Below are 15,845 nucleotides of genomic sequence, written 5' to 3' on the forward strand. Positions count from 1 at the left end.
ATAAAACAACATCTAACAGTAATTGGTGCCAGTGCAAATGTATGTAAATCCAGAAAAGAGGGGCGTGGCTAGCTAAATGTGTGAATTTATGCTAAATGTGTGAATTTATGCTAAATGTGTGAATTTAACACATTTAGATTTTACATTTCACATTTACATTTACATTAAACATTTACCAGTTACATTGAACATTTACATTAAACATTTACATTAAATTTAACAGTTCTATAAAATATTATTTTGCATACTGAAGAACATGGCTCTAAATAAGTTATGACATGGATTTAGATGAATTTCTCCCTAAATGTTTAAAAAAGTGACCATTGAAAATTCTGATGCATTTATTTGTGCTAAATGTGCGAAAACTGAGCAGGAATAACGGACGTGCAACCTTTTACAAACGGCGCCCCATAACGTGTACCATATGATAAAGAGATAGCATAATTAATATAATTAGTTTTGTATTTTGATCAGGTCTGAAGACAATTGATTTTGTTGTTCAGGCTTGCCGTACTGTTCAGCAAATGTTCGAACCCTCCCTCTAACTCTAACATTGGCAAGCCATTAGAACAGCGAGCCCTGGTCAGTCTTCGAAAGCTCACCGATTTCGGTACAACACCGTCTGCGAGCGTGGCAGAGCTGGCCATTAAAGGAAGGGTAGGTAAGTTTTGCTAACCTAGCCATTTTAGCTTGAGTTTGAAAGGATTCAAACCTTCAAAGCCATTCATCCAAAACAGATGAACGAGTCAGGCTAATGGACGGATAGCGGACGACGGCGAGGCGAGAACGGTCCAACGCGTAGCGGAGGCATGCTATCCAACGCGTAGCAGAGGCATGCTATCCCGCTGTTTGCATGGTCACTTGCCCAGTTAAATTTTAACGAACATTAATTTAATTTATGTTTTCAATATGTCACAGATTTTGGTACAACACCTGTTTGTAAAGGCGAGAACGGTCCAACGTAGCAGAGGCATGCTATCCCGCTGTTTCCATGGTCACTTGATCAGTTAAATTTTTACGAACATTAATTTATGTTTTCAATAGGTCACAGATTTTGGTACAACACCTGTTTGTAAATCTCAGCGCCTGCTTTACCAGACAGGGTGTCCTTGGAGCCATCAGGAAAGACCTGAAGTTGAAGAAAACCAGCTTCAGTTCGAGACGTTCTTGAATACGTCGGCGTGCTCGTTGTTAGTATCCTCCGGCATAGATGCACAAATTCTAGACTGGGGATCCCATTGAGAAAAAGACAAGATGGTAGCCTATTATTCACTTAATTATGATTACAGAATTGTTAAACATATCACAATCATTACTCACACAGAAAACATTGAATACGAATTTTTATTAAATTTTAAAATAGTACACAATAGTAAGAGTGAAATATATACATATGCACTTATGCAATTTCCTTTGGAAACAAAGTAGAGAAAATAAAAAGACAAAACCAGCCCATCTTTCTAACACACGGTCCATCACTGAGGTCTTGTCTGCTGATAAAACTGCATTGATCTGAATATGGGATGTTACCGTGCTCAGGGATTCTTGACTCCAACCAGACCAACAGCCACGAGAAGACAAAGCACTGTCCAGGTCTGCAGAGACCAGGTCTGAAGAGACCAGATCCAGGTCTGCAGAGACCAGGTCTGAAGAGACCAGATCCAGGTCTGCAGAGACCAGGTCTTCTAAATCTATCCACACACAAGGCCTAGCGACTGCAGCTGTATATTCCTGTCAAATCTGTTGTGGCATTTTGAGCCCTTTACTACTGTTCAGGAACACCATCATCTTCTCTACGGTTCAATATGCTTCCGTCTGATGAAAACAGTTTAATGTAAACATTTAAGACAGTGGCATATCCGTTCAGGCACTCCAGTTACCTGCTGACAGCAGAGTACAATAACCACTAGGAAGTCTGACCCAAACAATAATATCTCTGCTTTGTTGTGCTCCTAGTCTCTTTGGGACAGGATGAGACTGTACAAATGAATGTCATTCATACAAAACAATGGCTTAAATCGTACACTGGATGAATGCTGGTTTGTTTGTGTGTCCTTCCTACTTCCTGTGTGTTCTTCCAACTTCCTGTTCTTCTCTGTCACTCCCACTTGTAAATCTTCAGCATCTTCTCTGTGAGCGAGGCCAGGTAGCTGTCCTGGTTCACCTCGAACGGGCAGATGTCCAGCACAGGCAGGTCTGCCGGGAGCTTCTGGACCAGGGCGCCGCTGCTGGCATCCCACACCTGGAGACCGACGGGAAGGGGCGGGACAGGAAGGGGCGGGACGGGAAGGGGCGGGACGGGATCAGAGGCACAGGTTTCATTATACATGGGTGGGGGCATGCATCAGACACTTTCTGAAAACTGCAAAATCTCCCCCCCCCCCCCCCCCCCCCTCCACACACACACACTTTTTATAATCACGTATATTTGATCAATGCTGTTAGTTAAGTGTCTATATGTGCACTCATTTCCTGCCCCCCCGCTAGCACCCCTTGTTCAGAACACATTCATGATCTCCTACCATGGTGGAGCTGGAGGCCTCATCTCCTGCACACACCAGGGAGGAGCCCCCCCCCGCCGGGCTCCTGAACACGGCGTTCTTGGTCAGCAGCTTGCAGGAGGCGCCGGCGTTGAAGGTCTGGACGGGGTAGCAGGAGCAGCTGGGCTCCTGGGCCGAGTCCAGCTGGGGGGTCCGGGCCAGCTCCATCAGAACGCAGCGCAGGTACGCGCTGGAGCGCCCTGGGGAGACCAGCACAGACACAGGTGAAGAGACAGGTCATAGGACTCACCTTTCACTGCAGCTGGTTTCAGACATGCTTGATCCTCCTACAGGATTGCTTAAATAATCAACTTAATAACAACTTATTCATTTAGCAATTTTTTCCCCAAAGCGACAAACAGTATAGGGAGGGATTTGTACCTGCAACCTTTTGATCTGGCCAAACACTAACCACAAAGCTGCACCCCCCCATGCTCCACACCGTGGTCCTCCCTCTACTGACCTGGCCTGTAGGTGACCAGACAGTGTCTGCTCTCGGCCTCCACCTGGATGTCTGTACAGCCGCCGGTCTCCAGGGGCAACAGGTGTGGTCGGTAGGTGGTCCCGTCCAGCTGCTCCCAGAAGCAGCCCCCCTCCAGGGAGCCGGCGATCAGGCCTCCACAGGGGAAAGAGCTAGAGGCAGCACGAGGCACGTAGGACAGGGATGCAACGGGACACCTGTGGGGAGGGAGGGGTGAGGGAGGGAGGGGTGGGTGAGGGAGGGGTGAGGGAGGGAGGGGTGAGGGAGGGAGGGGTGAGGGAATGAGGGAGGGGTGAGGGAATGAGGGAGGGAGGGGTGAGGGGTGAGGGAGGGGTCAAAGAGCTCCATCTGGGTTTCCCCTGAATGCTACATAACCGTCTGTGTGTGTGTGTGCAGTATATGATCTGTGTGTGTGTGTGTGTGTACAGTATATGATTTGTGTGTGTGTGTGTGTGTGTACAGTATATGATCTGTGTGTGAGTCTGACCTGGAGCGTAGGGGCTGCAGCTCGTGCACGTGTGTGCTGGTGTCTCTGGTGTCGTACACCAGCACAGAGCCGTTACTCAGGCCTGCGTACACGTAGGTGCTGTTGTCCAGGCACCAGCAGCAGCTCCACACCGGCTTGCCTGTGTTGTATGTCTGCACCACCGTGTTGGTGATTAGGCTGGAGGGTTAGCATTAGCATGTTAGCCACTACAGACAGGGTCTATACAGATGGTCTCCCAGCTGAATAATGGTCAAAGTTGTTCCTTACGACCCATCTGACTGTTGGACGTTGTGCTGCCACAAAATGCATCCTGTGTAACAACAAGCCACTCTATATTTACAGAGCTAGCTGGTCACCTTAAAGTTGTTGTCCAGGGAAAACTTCATGGTTACTTTGATGGGTTGTCCTGAGCTAGCTACCTGGTTAGTTTGATGGTGTCCTGAGCTAGCTACCTGGTTAGTTTGATGGTGTCCTGAGCTAGCTACCTGGTTAGTTTGATGGGTTGTCCTGAGCTAGCTACCTGGTTAGTTTGATGGGTTGTCCTGAGCTAGCTACCTGGTTAGTTTGATGGATTGTCCTGAGCTAGCTACCTGGTTAGTTTGATGGATTGTCCTGAGCTAGCTACCTGGTTAGTTTGATGGATTGTCCTGAGCTAGCTACCTGGTTAGTTTGATGGTGTTGTCCAGGGCAGCAGAGAGCAGTAGGCTGTCGGCCTGATTGTTGAAGGCCAGGCCTCGGATCTGCTTGATGTGGATGGGTACATACTGGCAGGCCTTCATGGTGACTGTGCTAACCTTCTTAACCCCGCATCCTGAGGGAGGAGGGGAGGGAGGGGGCGAGAGAGAGCAGTGAGAGAGAGGACAGATGATCAGTTAGGGTTGATTCAGTTCTGAAATATCCCTTTCATGTCCTGGAGTGCATTCCAGTTCATTCACACCCAGTTCCCAGATGTTTCGAAAACACGCCTTCAGAAATATTTTCACATCCATGAAAACTAACAATGTAAAATTCAATAAATCATAATGCAGCTTTAACGGTAACTCATGAAGCGAAAGTGTTTTGATGTCACAGATTACACTCCATTTTCCAACACCTAGACGCATCATTCCTCAGTGAAGTTTGGTTATGGGGTGGCGGTCCAGACAGGCTCACCAGGGACCAGGGTGGCCTGGGGGGAGGGCTGCGAGGCCAGCAGGCAGCTGAGGGGCTCACAGTAGGACAGGACCCTGCACCCCCCCGCCTGGGAAACCAGCACGGCCTTAGAGAACACGTAGTGGTGGCCTCCCTGGCTGCCGTCCTGCCTCTGGCCCTGGAGGGAGGCCCCGTGGGGCTGGGAGGCCCGGCCTCCTGTCTGGGCCATCAGGGTCCTCAGCTCCTAAAGGAGGCAGGACAGAGGAACCAGGAGATGTTTCTGTGGAAGGACCTTTAGGACAGCATGGGAGACCATGTCAGGAATGATGACAGTCTCCACGCTCCATGGTACTGGTAGAGTGGAGAGTGAGGTTCTGCAACAGGTGAACCAGGGGTCAGGTGAGGTGAACAGGGAGGTGAGGTGAACAGGGAGGTCAGGTGAGGTGAACAGGGAGGTCAGGTGAGGTGAACAGGGAGGTCAGGTGAGGTGAACAGGGGTCAGGTGAGGTGAACAGGGGTCAGGTGAGGTGAACAGGGGTCAGGTGAGGTGAACAGGGAGGTCAGGTGAGGTGAACAGGGGTCAGGTGAGGTGAACAGGGAGGTCAGGTGAGGTGAACAGGGAGGTCAGGTGAGGTGAACAGGGGTCAGGTGAGGTGAACAGGGAGGTCAGGTGAGGTGAACAGGGGTCAGGTGAGGTGAACAGGGGTCAGGTGAGGTGAACAGGGAGGTCAGGTGAGGTGAACAGGGAGGTCAGGTGAGGTGAACAGGGGTCAGGTGAGGTGAACAGGGGTCAGGTGAGGTGAACAGGGGTCAGGTGAGGTGAACCAGGGGTCAGGTGAGGTGAACAGGGGTCAGGTGAGGTGAACAGGGAGGTCAGGTGAGGTGAACAGGGGTCAGGTGAGGTGAACAGGGGTCAGGTGAGGTGAACAGGGGTCAGGTGAGGTGAACCAGGGGTCAGGTGAGGTGAACAGGGGTCAGGTGAGGTGAACAGGGAGGTCAGGTGAGGTGAACAGGGGTCAGGTGAGGTGAACAGGGGTCAGGTGAGGTGAACAGGGAGGTCAGGTGAGGTGAACAAGGAGGTCAGGTGAGGTGAACAGGGGTCAGGTGAGGTGAACAGGGAGGTCAGGTGAGGTGAACAGGGGTCAGGTGAGGTGAACAGGGAGGTCAGGTGAGGTGAACAGGGAGGTCAGGTGAGGTGAACAGGGGTCAGGTGAGGTGAACAGGGGTCAGGTGAGGTGAACCAGGGGTCAGGTGAGGTGAACAGGGGTCAGGTGAGGTGAACAGGGAGGTCAGGTGAGGTGAACAGGGGTCAGGTGAGGTGAACAGGGGTCAGGTGAGGTGAACAGGGGTCAGGTGAGGTGAACAGGGAGGTCAGGTGAGGTGAACAGGGGTCAGGTGAGGTGAACAGGGGTCAGGTGAGGTGAACCAGGGGTCAGGTGAGGTGAACAGGGGTCAGGTGAGGTGAACAGGGAGGTCAGGTGAGGTGAACAGGGGTCAGGTGAGGTGAACAGGGGTCAGGTGAGGTGAACAGGGGTCAGGTGAGGTGAACAGGGAGGTGAGGTGAGGTGAACAGGGAGGTGAGGTGAACAGGGGTCAGGTGACCTACCTGCAGCTGCCTGCGTAGTTTTCCGTTCTCGTCCGTCACAACCTGCAGCTGCAGACGGAACTGAGCTGATTCCAGCTCCGCCTTCCTCCGCCGGGACTGCTCCTGTTCCAGAGACCTAACCACGCAACACACAGCCAACAGGTGTTTGTTATTATAGACAGGTGGATCCTATATCATAGAACTGTGGCTGTTATCAGCACACAGTAGGCTACAGGAGGAGCACATATTTATGAATGGCTAATAAGTCAGAATATATGAACAGATGATAATGTAACAGCTGATTGTAACACGAGCAAACAGGAAATCCCATTTCTTCTCACGGCTACACGGGAGGAGTGAAACCCAGCGGGCTAGTGCGGAGCAGCTACGTACTTCTTCATCCCCTCCTGCTCAGTGTTGTCCAGCGCTCTCAGCTTGTGCGCGTACAGCAGCACGATGTCTGACCGCTTGGCCTTCTTGTTGCACTGCAGAAACACAGCAGAGTCTTTTCATTTCGGTACACAGTCAGCGGGTGTTAACCGTGCCAAGTCACAGATGTTTATCTGCTTTAAGTAACTTGGGTTTAACATTGAGTAGTTGATTACATTTTAGTTTATAGTTTAAGGTCGTATTTAACATATTTTGGGGTATGCTGTTCATTTTGGTTCCAAATTACTTCAGGAGGATTATTTAAATTGAAGATTGTAACTGCTGCTATCTTGCCAGGTCACCAACCTCCAGACCCCCCGCTCGTCTGCAGAGCTTCCAAGACCCAACCCCTCCACCTCCTAGCTCTGCCCCTCCTCCTCCTCCCAGCCCCTCCTCCCAGACCGTCCTCCTCCTCCCAGCCCCTCCTCGAAGCCCCTCCTCCTCCTCCCAGCCCCTCCTCCCAGCCCCTCCTCCCAGACCGTCCTCCTCCTCCCAGCCCCTCCTCCCAGCCCCTCCTCGAAGCCCCTCCTCCTCCTCCCAGCCCCTCCTCCCAGACCGTCCTCCTCCTCCCAGCCCCTCCTCCCAGCCCCTCCTCCTCCTCCCAGACCGTCCTCCTCCTCCCAGCCCCTCCTCTCAGCCCCTCCTCCTCCTCCCAGCCCCTCCTCCTCCTCCCAGACCGTCCTCCTCCCAGCCCCTCCTCCTCCTCCCAGCCCCTCCTCCTCCTCCAAGCCCCTCCTCCACCCAGCTCCTGACCTGAGGACACTTGGCCTCCTGGCCTTGGCTCTTCACCCAGCGCTCGATGCAGGTTTTGCCGAAGAGATGTCCGCAGCGCAGCGTAGCCAGGCGGTGGTCCCCGGCTGTTGTCCAGGGCTCAAAGCAGATGGAGCAGGTCTCCCCCTCCCCCTCTCCCTCCTGCCTCGGGGGAGCCCCCACCACAGCCAGCGGAGCTAGCAAAGACTGGACACCGGACATTGAGAAAACTTCTGATACTTAACAAAGACACATTCAACTTGATGTACTGTACTTTGATGTTTGTCCTGTGACAAAGCCCTGTAGTAGAGGACGTTGGACCTTCATGGATATTCCAGATCGTCTTACCTCAGAAGATACTTGACCTCTAGCCTCTGCCCTCTCTGCCTCGGTCCTCTCTTCCTCTGCCCTCTCTTCCACTGCCAGCAGAGAGGACAGTGTAAACACTGTGTTTGCAGCTGTGGGGATGACAGGATGAACTGTGGCATGTAACTCTCTACACTGACATATATTTGACAAGCATTCGACCCAAGGGGCCTCTGGAAAACCTTCAGTGTATGCAGTAAGGTGTGTGTACCTGCGTGGCTGGGCTCCTGTGGAGGGGTGGCAGCGACGGAGGGGGGTAGACGGGGGCTTGTGGGTAACGTGGGATCTGGAGGCTCCGTCGGCGCCGGAGGCTCCGCCTCATCTTCTGATTCGCTGATCTCCGTCGTGCTTCCCGAGTCAGGCTCCGCCGCACTGGCTGCTGGGACTCGTAGTAGGAAGTCCCTGAAGCGGCCGGAAGGAGCAGTGGTCTGGCTGGGGTAGTGGACTCTGAGACCAGGCCTTCAGAAACACACACAAGGTAAAGGTTTGAAGAGACCTGGTTGACGTTGCCTAGTTGATGTAGACGCCAGCATACATAATCACAAACAGCTTGTGCTTGTGAAAGGGGTGTGGCCATTCTGAAACCAAGACCGGTGATTGGTCGACCTCCACACGTTCACGGTCCCGTGTCGCGGTTCCGGAAGTTTAGTAAATATAACACATCAACAATTTTATTGTCTTCCAATGGAGTGTGTCACATGACTATTTTGATCCAGTCATGATCGAATGATTGGTTAAGACCAGGGCCAGTAAAATTTGCTCAACATGGATTTAAAAAAAGTGGTCTGAACTGAACCATGGATTTTGAGAATCGTTACACCCCTAGCTTGTAGCAGTGCTCAAGGCTGGTCAACAGAGCAAACATGCGCTGAGTTCCAGTCGTTCTGAGCTCCAGTCATCCAGTACCTGGCTCTCCTGTGTGTCCTCACTCCCTGGCTGGCTGACGCAGTGGCTCGGGCTGCCAGGCCCCCTTCTGCTCTTCGGCTGAAAGCCCAGGTGGTCAGTAGCCGGGGTGGGTCACGGACAGCAGCGTCTCTCTCGTCCTCATCCTCGACATCCGTGCTGCTGCCAGAGTCGGGGATGATGATGGGGGCCTGGTCCTGCTCTGGTGCTGCAGCAGGTGACTGGACCCGCGGCAGGACGGCTGCGTCGGTCTGCCTACTGGAGCCCTGCAGCTGGAAGTCAACTTCCATGGCCTCCATGAGCTCCATCACACGATGGTCTGGTTTGGTGGATACTGAGGATGGTAATCAAAAGACAGAGCCATGTGGTTACTGGTTTGGTGGATACTGAGGATGGTAATCAAAAGACAGAGCCATGCGGTTACTGGTTTGGTGGATACTGAGGATGGTAATCAAAAGACAGAGCCATGTGGTTACTGGTTTGGTGGATACTGAGGATGGTAATCAAAAGACAGAGCCATGCGGTTACTGGGCGCAGCTCTGGGGTACGTTTAACATAGACAGATTCTTCCAACAGTATTTCGGTGGTCGGAGTATGCAGTAGGGTTAGCCAGAATATCAAGGCTCAGCTGATATTCTGCTGTACTTTCTATTTACGATTTGTACGTCGCTTTGGGAAAAATAAGCTGTTAAATTAATAAAATGTAGTGTTTTGGGGGAAATGCTGAACTGTGGTAGAACTTGCACTATATTACTGGTGTAATGAGAAAATTAGCTAGCGAGATCATTTGGCTTGCTTCCTACTACTATCCACAACACAGTGGCCAGAACTAGCAAGGTTTGATGCAAATCAGAACGTGATCGCAAAACAAATAACATCACTAATAAGCTGGCACAGTACTTACTTAACTAGCTAGACAACGTTTCATATTAAACTAGCAAAATGTCAATGAAATTGTTTGGCAACGTAGGATAGCTTACCAACTAGCTAGCAAGTCTAGATACTGTGTTCTAGCTAGATGCAACAGTAATTTGTCAGGATAAAAACAATCCACACCATGTGGGCATTGTGTCGTATTTGTATTTAGTTAGGTTAACGACGTTACCGGAGGGAAATGCAATTCACATGTATAGTCAGGTAGCTATTTACCGTCTACCAACTCTATCTAGCTAGCACCACTGTTGGTACTGTGTAGGCTAGGGTTAGTGCTAGCTGTCATGGCACTAGCATATGGCCTTAAATTCATGCTGAATGTTGTGGAAATCGTAGCTAGCTGATGCACTACTAACTAATCTAACTAGTTATCGAGCCTTCTATGTGCACCTTCAAGCCTTTGCTGAAAAAAAACTTAGCTTGATACTCTGACAATAACTGGCAAGCTTGACGCTAACTAGCTACCTGTTAACCTAGACAGCTATTAGACCAGTACAGCTAGCTAGTCTAGCTAGCTAGCAACGTTAGTGCTGTGAATAAGGCTTCTGAAAGCGAAGGTTAGCATACAAGCTAGAGCTGCTTACTTGGAAATAGGCGTTTCAGTCAAATTCCATATAATGCCATGACCCACTACATGGTTTAGCCAGCGTGTTAAATGAACTGACAAACTGGTTTATTGTGATTGCTAGTTCATCGCTTTCCTTCCAGTGTCATCGTGTTTGCTGGTTCAGGTCATTCCGAAAGGAAAGCTCGAACTCCCGCGCTGGTGTTCATTGCCCGCCCAGTCAATGTTTCACCATTATTATTGGTGCTGAGCCAAACTTCTAACTCGGGGTTGCAACGAGTGCCACGCATTTTTTCTTTCACAGATGAATACTTTACAGAATTACTAAAACAGTGGTTTGAATAAATCTTTTTTAATGAATCATAGTGTAGTTTGTATCACATACTGCACAATAATCAACCAACGTAGTTTGTGCTGACAGACAAGGTGAACAAGTGCTTTAATAAAATAAAATATATTTACACTGACGGTATTACCTCGACCCCAGGCTTTCAAAATATTCCTTGAATACTGATCAGTAAGACAGTAGGAAACATCATTCATCGTTCTTACCTGTAATCGTAAATATTACTTTACGCCCTTGAGAAGAAGTTGACCCCCTCGATTATCATTGTATCACACTCTGGGCAACATACGTGTAAAATATGAACGTGTGTGTATAATATTCAGATAAGACAACATTATTTATCCTTCTTCAACATTGCTTTCATTGCAGTTTATCTTCGTTTATTGTTTCCCTGCTCTTCCAGGTCCAGCCGTTTAAGAAATTATGATCCGTTGCATCAGTCTTCGAGATTCTCCAAGACTTTAAGAAGTTTGTCTGCAAGCACTGTGGAACAAAACAGCATGATTTAACCTTTACGATTAAAATATACCTTCTACATTCCAAGGCCAAAGAGCATTTAAGAAACACAAGAAAAAAATGATTTTCTGTTATTAGAAACATCCTATCCTGGGTTACCTCCAGCTGTTGGTCTGAAGAAGCCATCATAGGAGCGACAAGCGTCAATCAATTCTCTCAGATCCTCAGGACAATCACCAGGCAGTCGCTCATTCATTTTGTCAACACACACCTTCTGGTAAATCTCCTCGACTGAGGCATCTGAAATTACATTTTTGAAAAGACAGTCACCACAAGAAACTGAAAAAGTTTCCAGTAGTCATCATCTATATATACACACTATTTTTAAAATCATACAATAATATGATACATATACCTTTGAATGGAATCATGCGGGTTGCAATTTCCCACAGGACAATGCCAAAGCTGTCAAGTAAAGCGAGCAGAGCAGATATCAATTTAATTCATAAAGTATTTAATTAGAATTAATTCACTTTATGTAGCACACTCTCACACTCCCACTCACTCGATCCTTCATCTGTGTCTGGCTCTGTTAGAGCGGGCTGACCTGTATATCTCACAGGCCTTGGTGTAAGGACAGTGTTTGAGCGTGCTGACCTGTATATCTCACAGGCCTTGGTGTAAAGACAGTGTTAGAGCGTGCTGACCTGTATATCTCACAGGCCTTGGTGTAAGGACAGTGTTAGAGCGTGCTGACCTGTATATCTCACAGGCCTTGGTGTAAGGACAGTTGATGCTCTCCAGGTGCTCAGGGGAGCTGTAACATAGCATGCTGCTCTTTCTGGTCTTCGATTTCTTCAACGACGTCTCTGTCTTTGCCAACTCAAAGCCACCAAGCTGAAACACATACAGACACAAGGTGTGTCAGAGACAGGCCAGGTGAGCGAGCACCCAACACAACACACCTGAGTTGTGTCTATGTCCGTACCTTCACGATGTATCCAGAAGCCACCAGGAACTTGCTGCTACTGATGCATCCGTGCACTTTGAACTTCTCTTCTGATTGGTGCAACCTGCAGGGGTAAAACATATATCTTAACTTACATGAGCACTCCAATAATTTCATTCAAATGGAAAACATATTTAAAGTAGGTATACCAGGGGCGTAGCCACGGGTAGGCACAGGCCTAACCAATTTGTTCTAAGGCCTCCCCAAAAAATGAAAATATCTCTGAATTTTTTTTGCACCGGGTGCACATCGCAAAGTAAATAAGTAAAAAAATATGAAAAGATGCCTATCCATATTTTTCTATGCCTACACAAAAAGATTATTCTGGCTACGCCCCTGAGGTATACAGTAGGTGTACGGTTAATAAACACTAGGGTACTAGTGAACCGAATGGAAGTCATGACTGGTAGCTTTATCCTACTTCATCTTCTGACAACTTTTTACCATCCTCTAGTGCTCAGAGTACAGGAGCAGGGGTTGTTCCTACGGTTAGGTCGTCATGTCAGCTCAATTTCTGTGATTCCATGTTACCTGTAAAGGCCTTGAGCTGCTCCTCTACACATGTGAGCCTTGCGGTACCAGCTCAAGTTAGACTGGGAGTCCAGCACCTGCCTCAGACTGCCCCTTTCACAGTACTCCATCACAATCAGGTAGTCTGGGGATGGCCCTGCAGGGGGCAGGAGGGAGGGAGGATCATGTGATGCAGTGTGATCATGTGATGCCATGTGATCATGTGATGCTTGTCTTGTAGTCTTATGTAGTTCCCTCACCATCTTGGACACAGATGCCAAACATTCGCAGGATGTTCGGTGACTCAAAGCGCCTCATAGTTTCAACTTCCTTTAGAAAGATGTGTCTTATTTGACTTTGGGAGGGATTTATTATTATTATTATTTCTTTATTCCGGACACACACAAAATTATATACGACAGTTAGGAAAAAAAGCAGTTAGATGTCATTTGTATATCAATATTAAAACATTGTTGTTTTCACATGCTGGCATATTCATAACCGTATTCATCTGTCAGGACATGTTAACAAACCTTGGGGTGTTACACATCGGGTTGGAGTATCTTTTGACAGCCACCGTAAATTTATTGTACTCTGCTTTGAAGACTTGTGAGCAGGCTGAAGTCATGAAGGGCTCTTTAGGATGGTCATAACGGATCTCCTCTGGTTTGATTTCTCGGATGTTTGGAGAAACGCAAGGTTTCTTCACTGCAAATAATAATCAGACAACACAAAGTAATATAGTACGTATGGACATGGAAGAGAATCTGAATCTAAGAATCTGGTTTATTGCCAGGTATGTTTACAAGTATGAGGAATTTGCTTTGGTTGGTGCAACAATAAACATATAGAAACCAAGGAGGCTTGACTCTGATCAGTGGATTCTGAAGCACACAGCTAAATCTGTTCTAAAACACAGCATCTACTGCAGCACTGTAGCTATGTTGGTCTACTGGAATTTCACCAAAGATTACCCTAACATGGCTAGCAAGAAATGTTATCACTAAGTCTATGGAGCGCGGTTACAATACGTACAGGATTCCAGCATGGCTTTGATATCTTGCACATCTTTCTGAGTGGCGTCCACGCTTTCCTTAGTGTCCTCCACTGTCTGTAGCACTGTGGTATAAATACACATGACCTTGAAACTGCAACCAGTCAAACCTTGAGGTGATGTACTGAGAGACTTGACCATCCCCGTGAAGACAAACCAATCCTAAATGTGAAATCGTTTTTACTATATGGCAACTTACACTTTGGTTGGGTAAACAACTTTCCAGACAGTTTAGTAAAAGTAAACTCACTTTTCTCCAGCTCCATTCGATCAACCTTGGTGTCTTTCTCATCCTGTGTCCTCCGAGTTTCCTCCCTGAAACTGTCCAGATGCCTATCCCTCTGTTCCACCTGCAGAGCGAGGGAGAGCACTTGGGCTGCGTCGTTCAGCCGCTCGTTCAAACTTCCAATCTCCTCTCCGTGGTCATAAGCCCGCACGATGCGCTTCAGGAAACGTGAGTCAACATATTTCTGCACCAAGCCTTGCGCGGACTCGAGCGTGATTTTGAGTTCGTTAAGACCTTTCTTCACGATGTCAGGATTAGGTCCAAATCCACTCTTCTGTATCACTCTGACCAGCTGTGCCAGAGCAGAGACACGAGCGGCCAAGCGCTGACAGCGTTCCTTGTTGGCCTTCACTTCCTTACACAAATCATAGAGCTTCTCCGCTATGGACAAGATGGGTTCAATAATATCCATGTCTGCCTGGAGAGAGATGAATGAGGGGAAGGAGAATATGAACGGAGTTTGACTTGTCTACGGCCAGACACAGAGAGGACCAAAGTTACATACAGCAAAAGGAAACAGCAAAAATATTTTTCTTTCATAAGTCTGCAGGGATATAAAACATACAATATAATGTCTACAAAATAGATTTTTTTAAACTTAAAAGTCTGTTTAGAACTTAACACAACGTGACCGATTTATCACTTAATAACATGGGCATGACAAAGAAACCGGAATGACACTGAAAACTGTGAATGTCTGTATTACACTATGTTAGAGAATCCCTGGTAAACCCTAGAAAAACGTCAAATAAATTGCCAATATGAAACTAACAACTTCCGTATAACCAATAACGGAACTGATTTCCATTTCCTGAGCAAGTTGCAAGTTGCTAGAAACTCCCCTCTACAATTTTTGAGATTGGCCAAATTAACAAAGCCCTGTTGTACGGTATGTTAAATTAACTTTCTCATAAGAAAGTAAGTGGGGAAAATATAGAATAATACATTCAAAAAGCAATTTGTATATAAATATGAATTCAAAGTAAGTTAATATTGTATATATATATATATATATATATATATATATATATTTACATTTAGACATTTAGCAGACTTACAGTAAGTACAGGGACATTCCCCCCCGAAGCAACTAGGGTGAAGTGCCTTGCCCAATGACACAACGTCAATTGACACGGCCAGGAATCGAACTGGCAACCTTCAGATTACTAGCCCGACTCCCTCACCGCTCAGCCATCTGACTCCCGCTATATATACATATATATATTTACTTTTCATTTATATTTACAAGCAAAAGATCTTTACTTTCAAAACTCTGAAAACAGTTAAATTATTAGCAAACATACCTGTTTTTGTACGTCTGGTACACTGAACGGCAGCTTAATTATAGCCTCAGAAGAATTGAGTACAGTTTAAGAAACACTATCTGCACTGCAGGTTATTTTATGACTGGACTGAAACGATGACACGAAGCTCGGTAGTTCCTCTCAGCAGCCATCGTTCCGCCAATCAGAGAGCAGCTCCAGACGACCTCTCCGCCTACTGTCAAGGGCCTTGTGGCAGAGGTTGCTCCTCACACTGCTGATTGGATGAGTCCTGCTGCCTTACCTGATTGGTATTCCAAGCATCACTTAAGATGTCATCCACCTCAACAAATCAATAGGAACAGTAAATCAATACTTTTTAATTTGGTGACTGCATCATAGATTTATGAAAAGTATTTATTGTTGCTGTAAAACCAACCATCTTACAATTATGAATGATCACATCATACAGGTAGTAGTGTAGCTAATATTTAAAAAAAATATATAGGGTGATTTCAGGTAATGTGGGAAACGTTTTGGTAGAGGCTCCAGTAGACTTACAAAAAAACTGTTAACTCACCCCAGTGGTGTTTCTTTAAATCGCTTTAGGGCTTAGGAACATTTTCATGATGGAATATAATGGGAATACACAATATTTTAGAAGCTACACACTTTCAAACATAACATGACCCTCTCACTCAGGCAGCATTTTCAGGTAATGTGGGCAGGGGCGTGGGCAGGGGCGTGGGCAG

The 15,845-nt window shown here is 47.5% G+C and overlaps 2 protein-coding genes across 6 annotated transcripts; both read right to left on the reverse strand.

Moving 5' to 3' along the window:
• Positions 1-1,333: 1,333 nt before the first annotated feature.
• rfwd3 (ring finger and WD repeat domain 3) lies at positions 1,334-10,337 on the reverse strand. Of its 3 annotated transcripts, none has more exons than XM_067234588.1 (13): positions 10,190-10,337; positions 8,676-9,006; positions 7,981-8,228; positions 7,752-7,849; positions 7,407-7,610; positions 6,618-6,709; positions 6,246-6,360; positions 4,661-4,883; positions 4,169-4,319; positions 3,509-3,685; positions 3,004-3,218; positions 2,523-2,740; positions 1,334-2,242 (listed from the first exon to the last, which is right to left on the reverse strand). In XM_067234588.1, exons 2-13 carry the CDS (start codon positions 8,978-8,980, stop codon positions 2,099-2,101), a joined length of 2,190 nt encoding a protein of 729 aa, XP_067090689.1. In that variant the 5' UTR covers positions 8,981-9,006; positions 10,190-10,337; the 3' UTR covers positions 1,334-2,098. The 3 variants fall into 3 exon arrangements, with proteins under 3 accessions (XP_067090689.1, XP_067090688.1, XP_067090690.1); XM_067234587.1 differs by having other exon boundaries at positions 7,752-7,861; XM_067234589.1 differs by lacking the exons at positions 7,981-8,228; positions 8,676-9,006; positions 10,190-10,337 and having other exon boundaries at positions 7,407-7,642; positions 7,752-7,797.
• A 188-nt stretch (positions 10,338-10,525) lies between these two features.
• Positions 10,526-15,273, reverse strand: LOC136942204 (mixed lineage kinase domain-like protein). 3 transcript variants are annotated; one of them, XM_067235038.1, is made up of 11 exons: positions 15,136-15,273; positions 13,796-14,249; positions 13,527-13,610; positions 13,025-13,199; positions 12,752-12,846; positions 12,513-12,648; positions 11,961-12,045; positions 11,730-11,869; positions 11,388-11,437; positions 11,132-11,272; positions 10,526-10,999 (listed from the first exon to the last, which is right to left on the reverse strand). In XM_067235038.1, exons 2-11 carry the CDS (start codon positions 14,241-14,243, stop codon positions 10,953-10,955), a joined length of 1,401 nt encoding a protein of 466 aa, XP_067091139.1. In that variant the 5' UTR covers positions 14,244-14,249; positions 15,136-15,273; the 3' UTR covers positions 10,526-10,952. The 3 variants fall into 3 exon arrangements, 1 of the variants encoding a protein (XP_067091139.1); XR_010876585.1 differs by lacking the exon at positions 11,388-11,437; XR_010876584.1 differs by lacking the exon at positions 10,526-10,999 and having other exon boundaries at positions 11,200-11,272; positions 11,580-11,869.
• Positions 15,274-15,845: the final 572 nt, after the last annotated feature.

This window comes from Osmerus mordax, chromosome 4 (genome assembly GCF_038355195.1).
Source record: "Osmerus mordax isolate fOsmMor3 chromosome 4, fOsmMor3.pri, whole genome shotgun sequence".
NCBI classification, from domain to species: Eukaryota; Metazoa; Chordata; class Actinopteri; order Osmeriformes; family Osmeridae; genus Osmerus; species Osmerus mordax.

Excerpts from the sequence above, each read along its gene's own strand:
- rfwd3 (XM_067234587.1), bottom strand. The coding sequence starts at position 8,980 with ATGGAGCTCATGGAGGCCATGGAAGTTGACTTCCAGCTGCAGGGCTCC. Across the intron at positions 7,862-7,980 it reads ACAGGAGCCCAGCCACGCAG|CTGCAAACACAGTGTTTACA; the intron begins GTACACACACCT and ends TCATCCCCACAG. Across the intron at positions 2,243-2,522 it reads AGGCCTCCAGCTCCACCATG|GTGTGGGATGCCAGCAGCGG; the intron begins GTAGGAGATCAT and ends GTCGGTCTCCAG.
- LOC136942204 (XM_067235038.1), bottom strand. The coding sequence starts at position 14,243 with ATGGATATTATTGAACCCATCTTGTCCATAGCGGAGAAGCTCTATGAT. Across the intron at positions 13,200-13,526 it reads CAAAGCCATGCTGGAATCCT|TGAAGAAACCTTGCGTTTCT; the intron begins GTACGTATTGTA and ends TATTATTTGCAG. Across the intron at positions 11,000-11,131 it reads CTTCAGACCAACAGCTGGAG|TGCTTGCAGACAAACTTCTT; the intron begins GTAACCCAGGAT and ends TTTGTTCCACAG.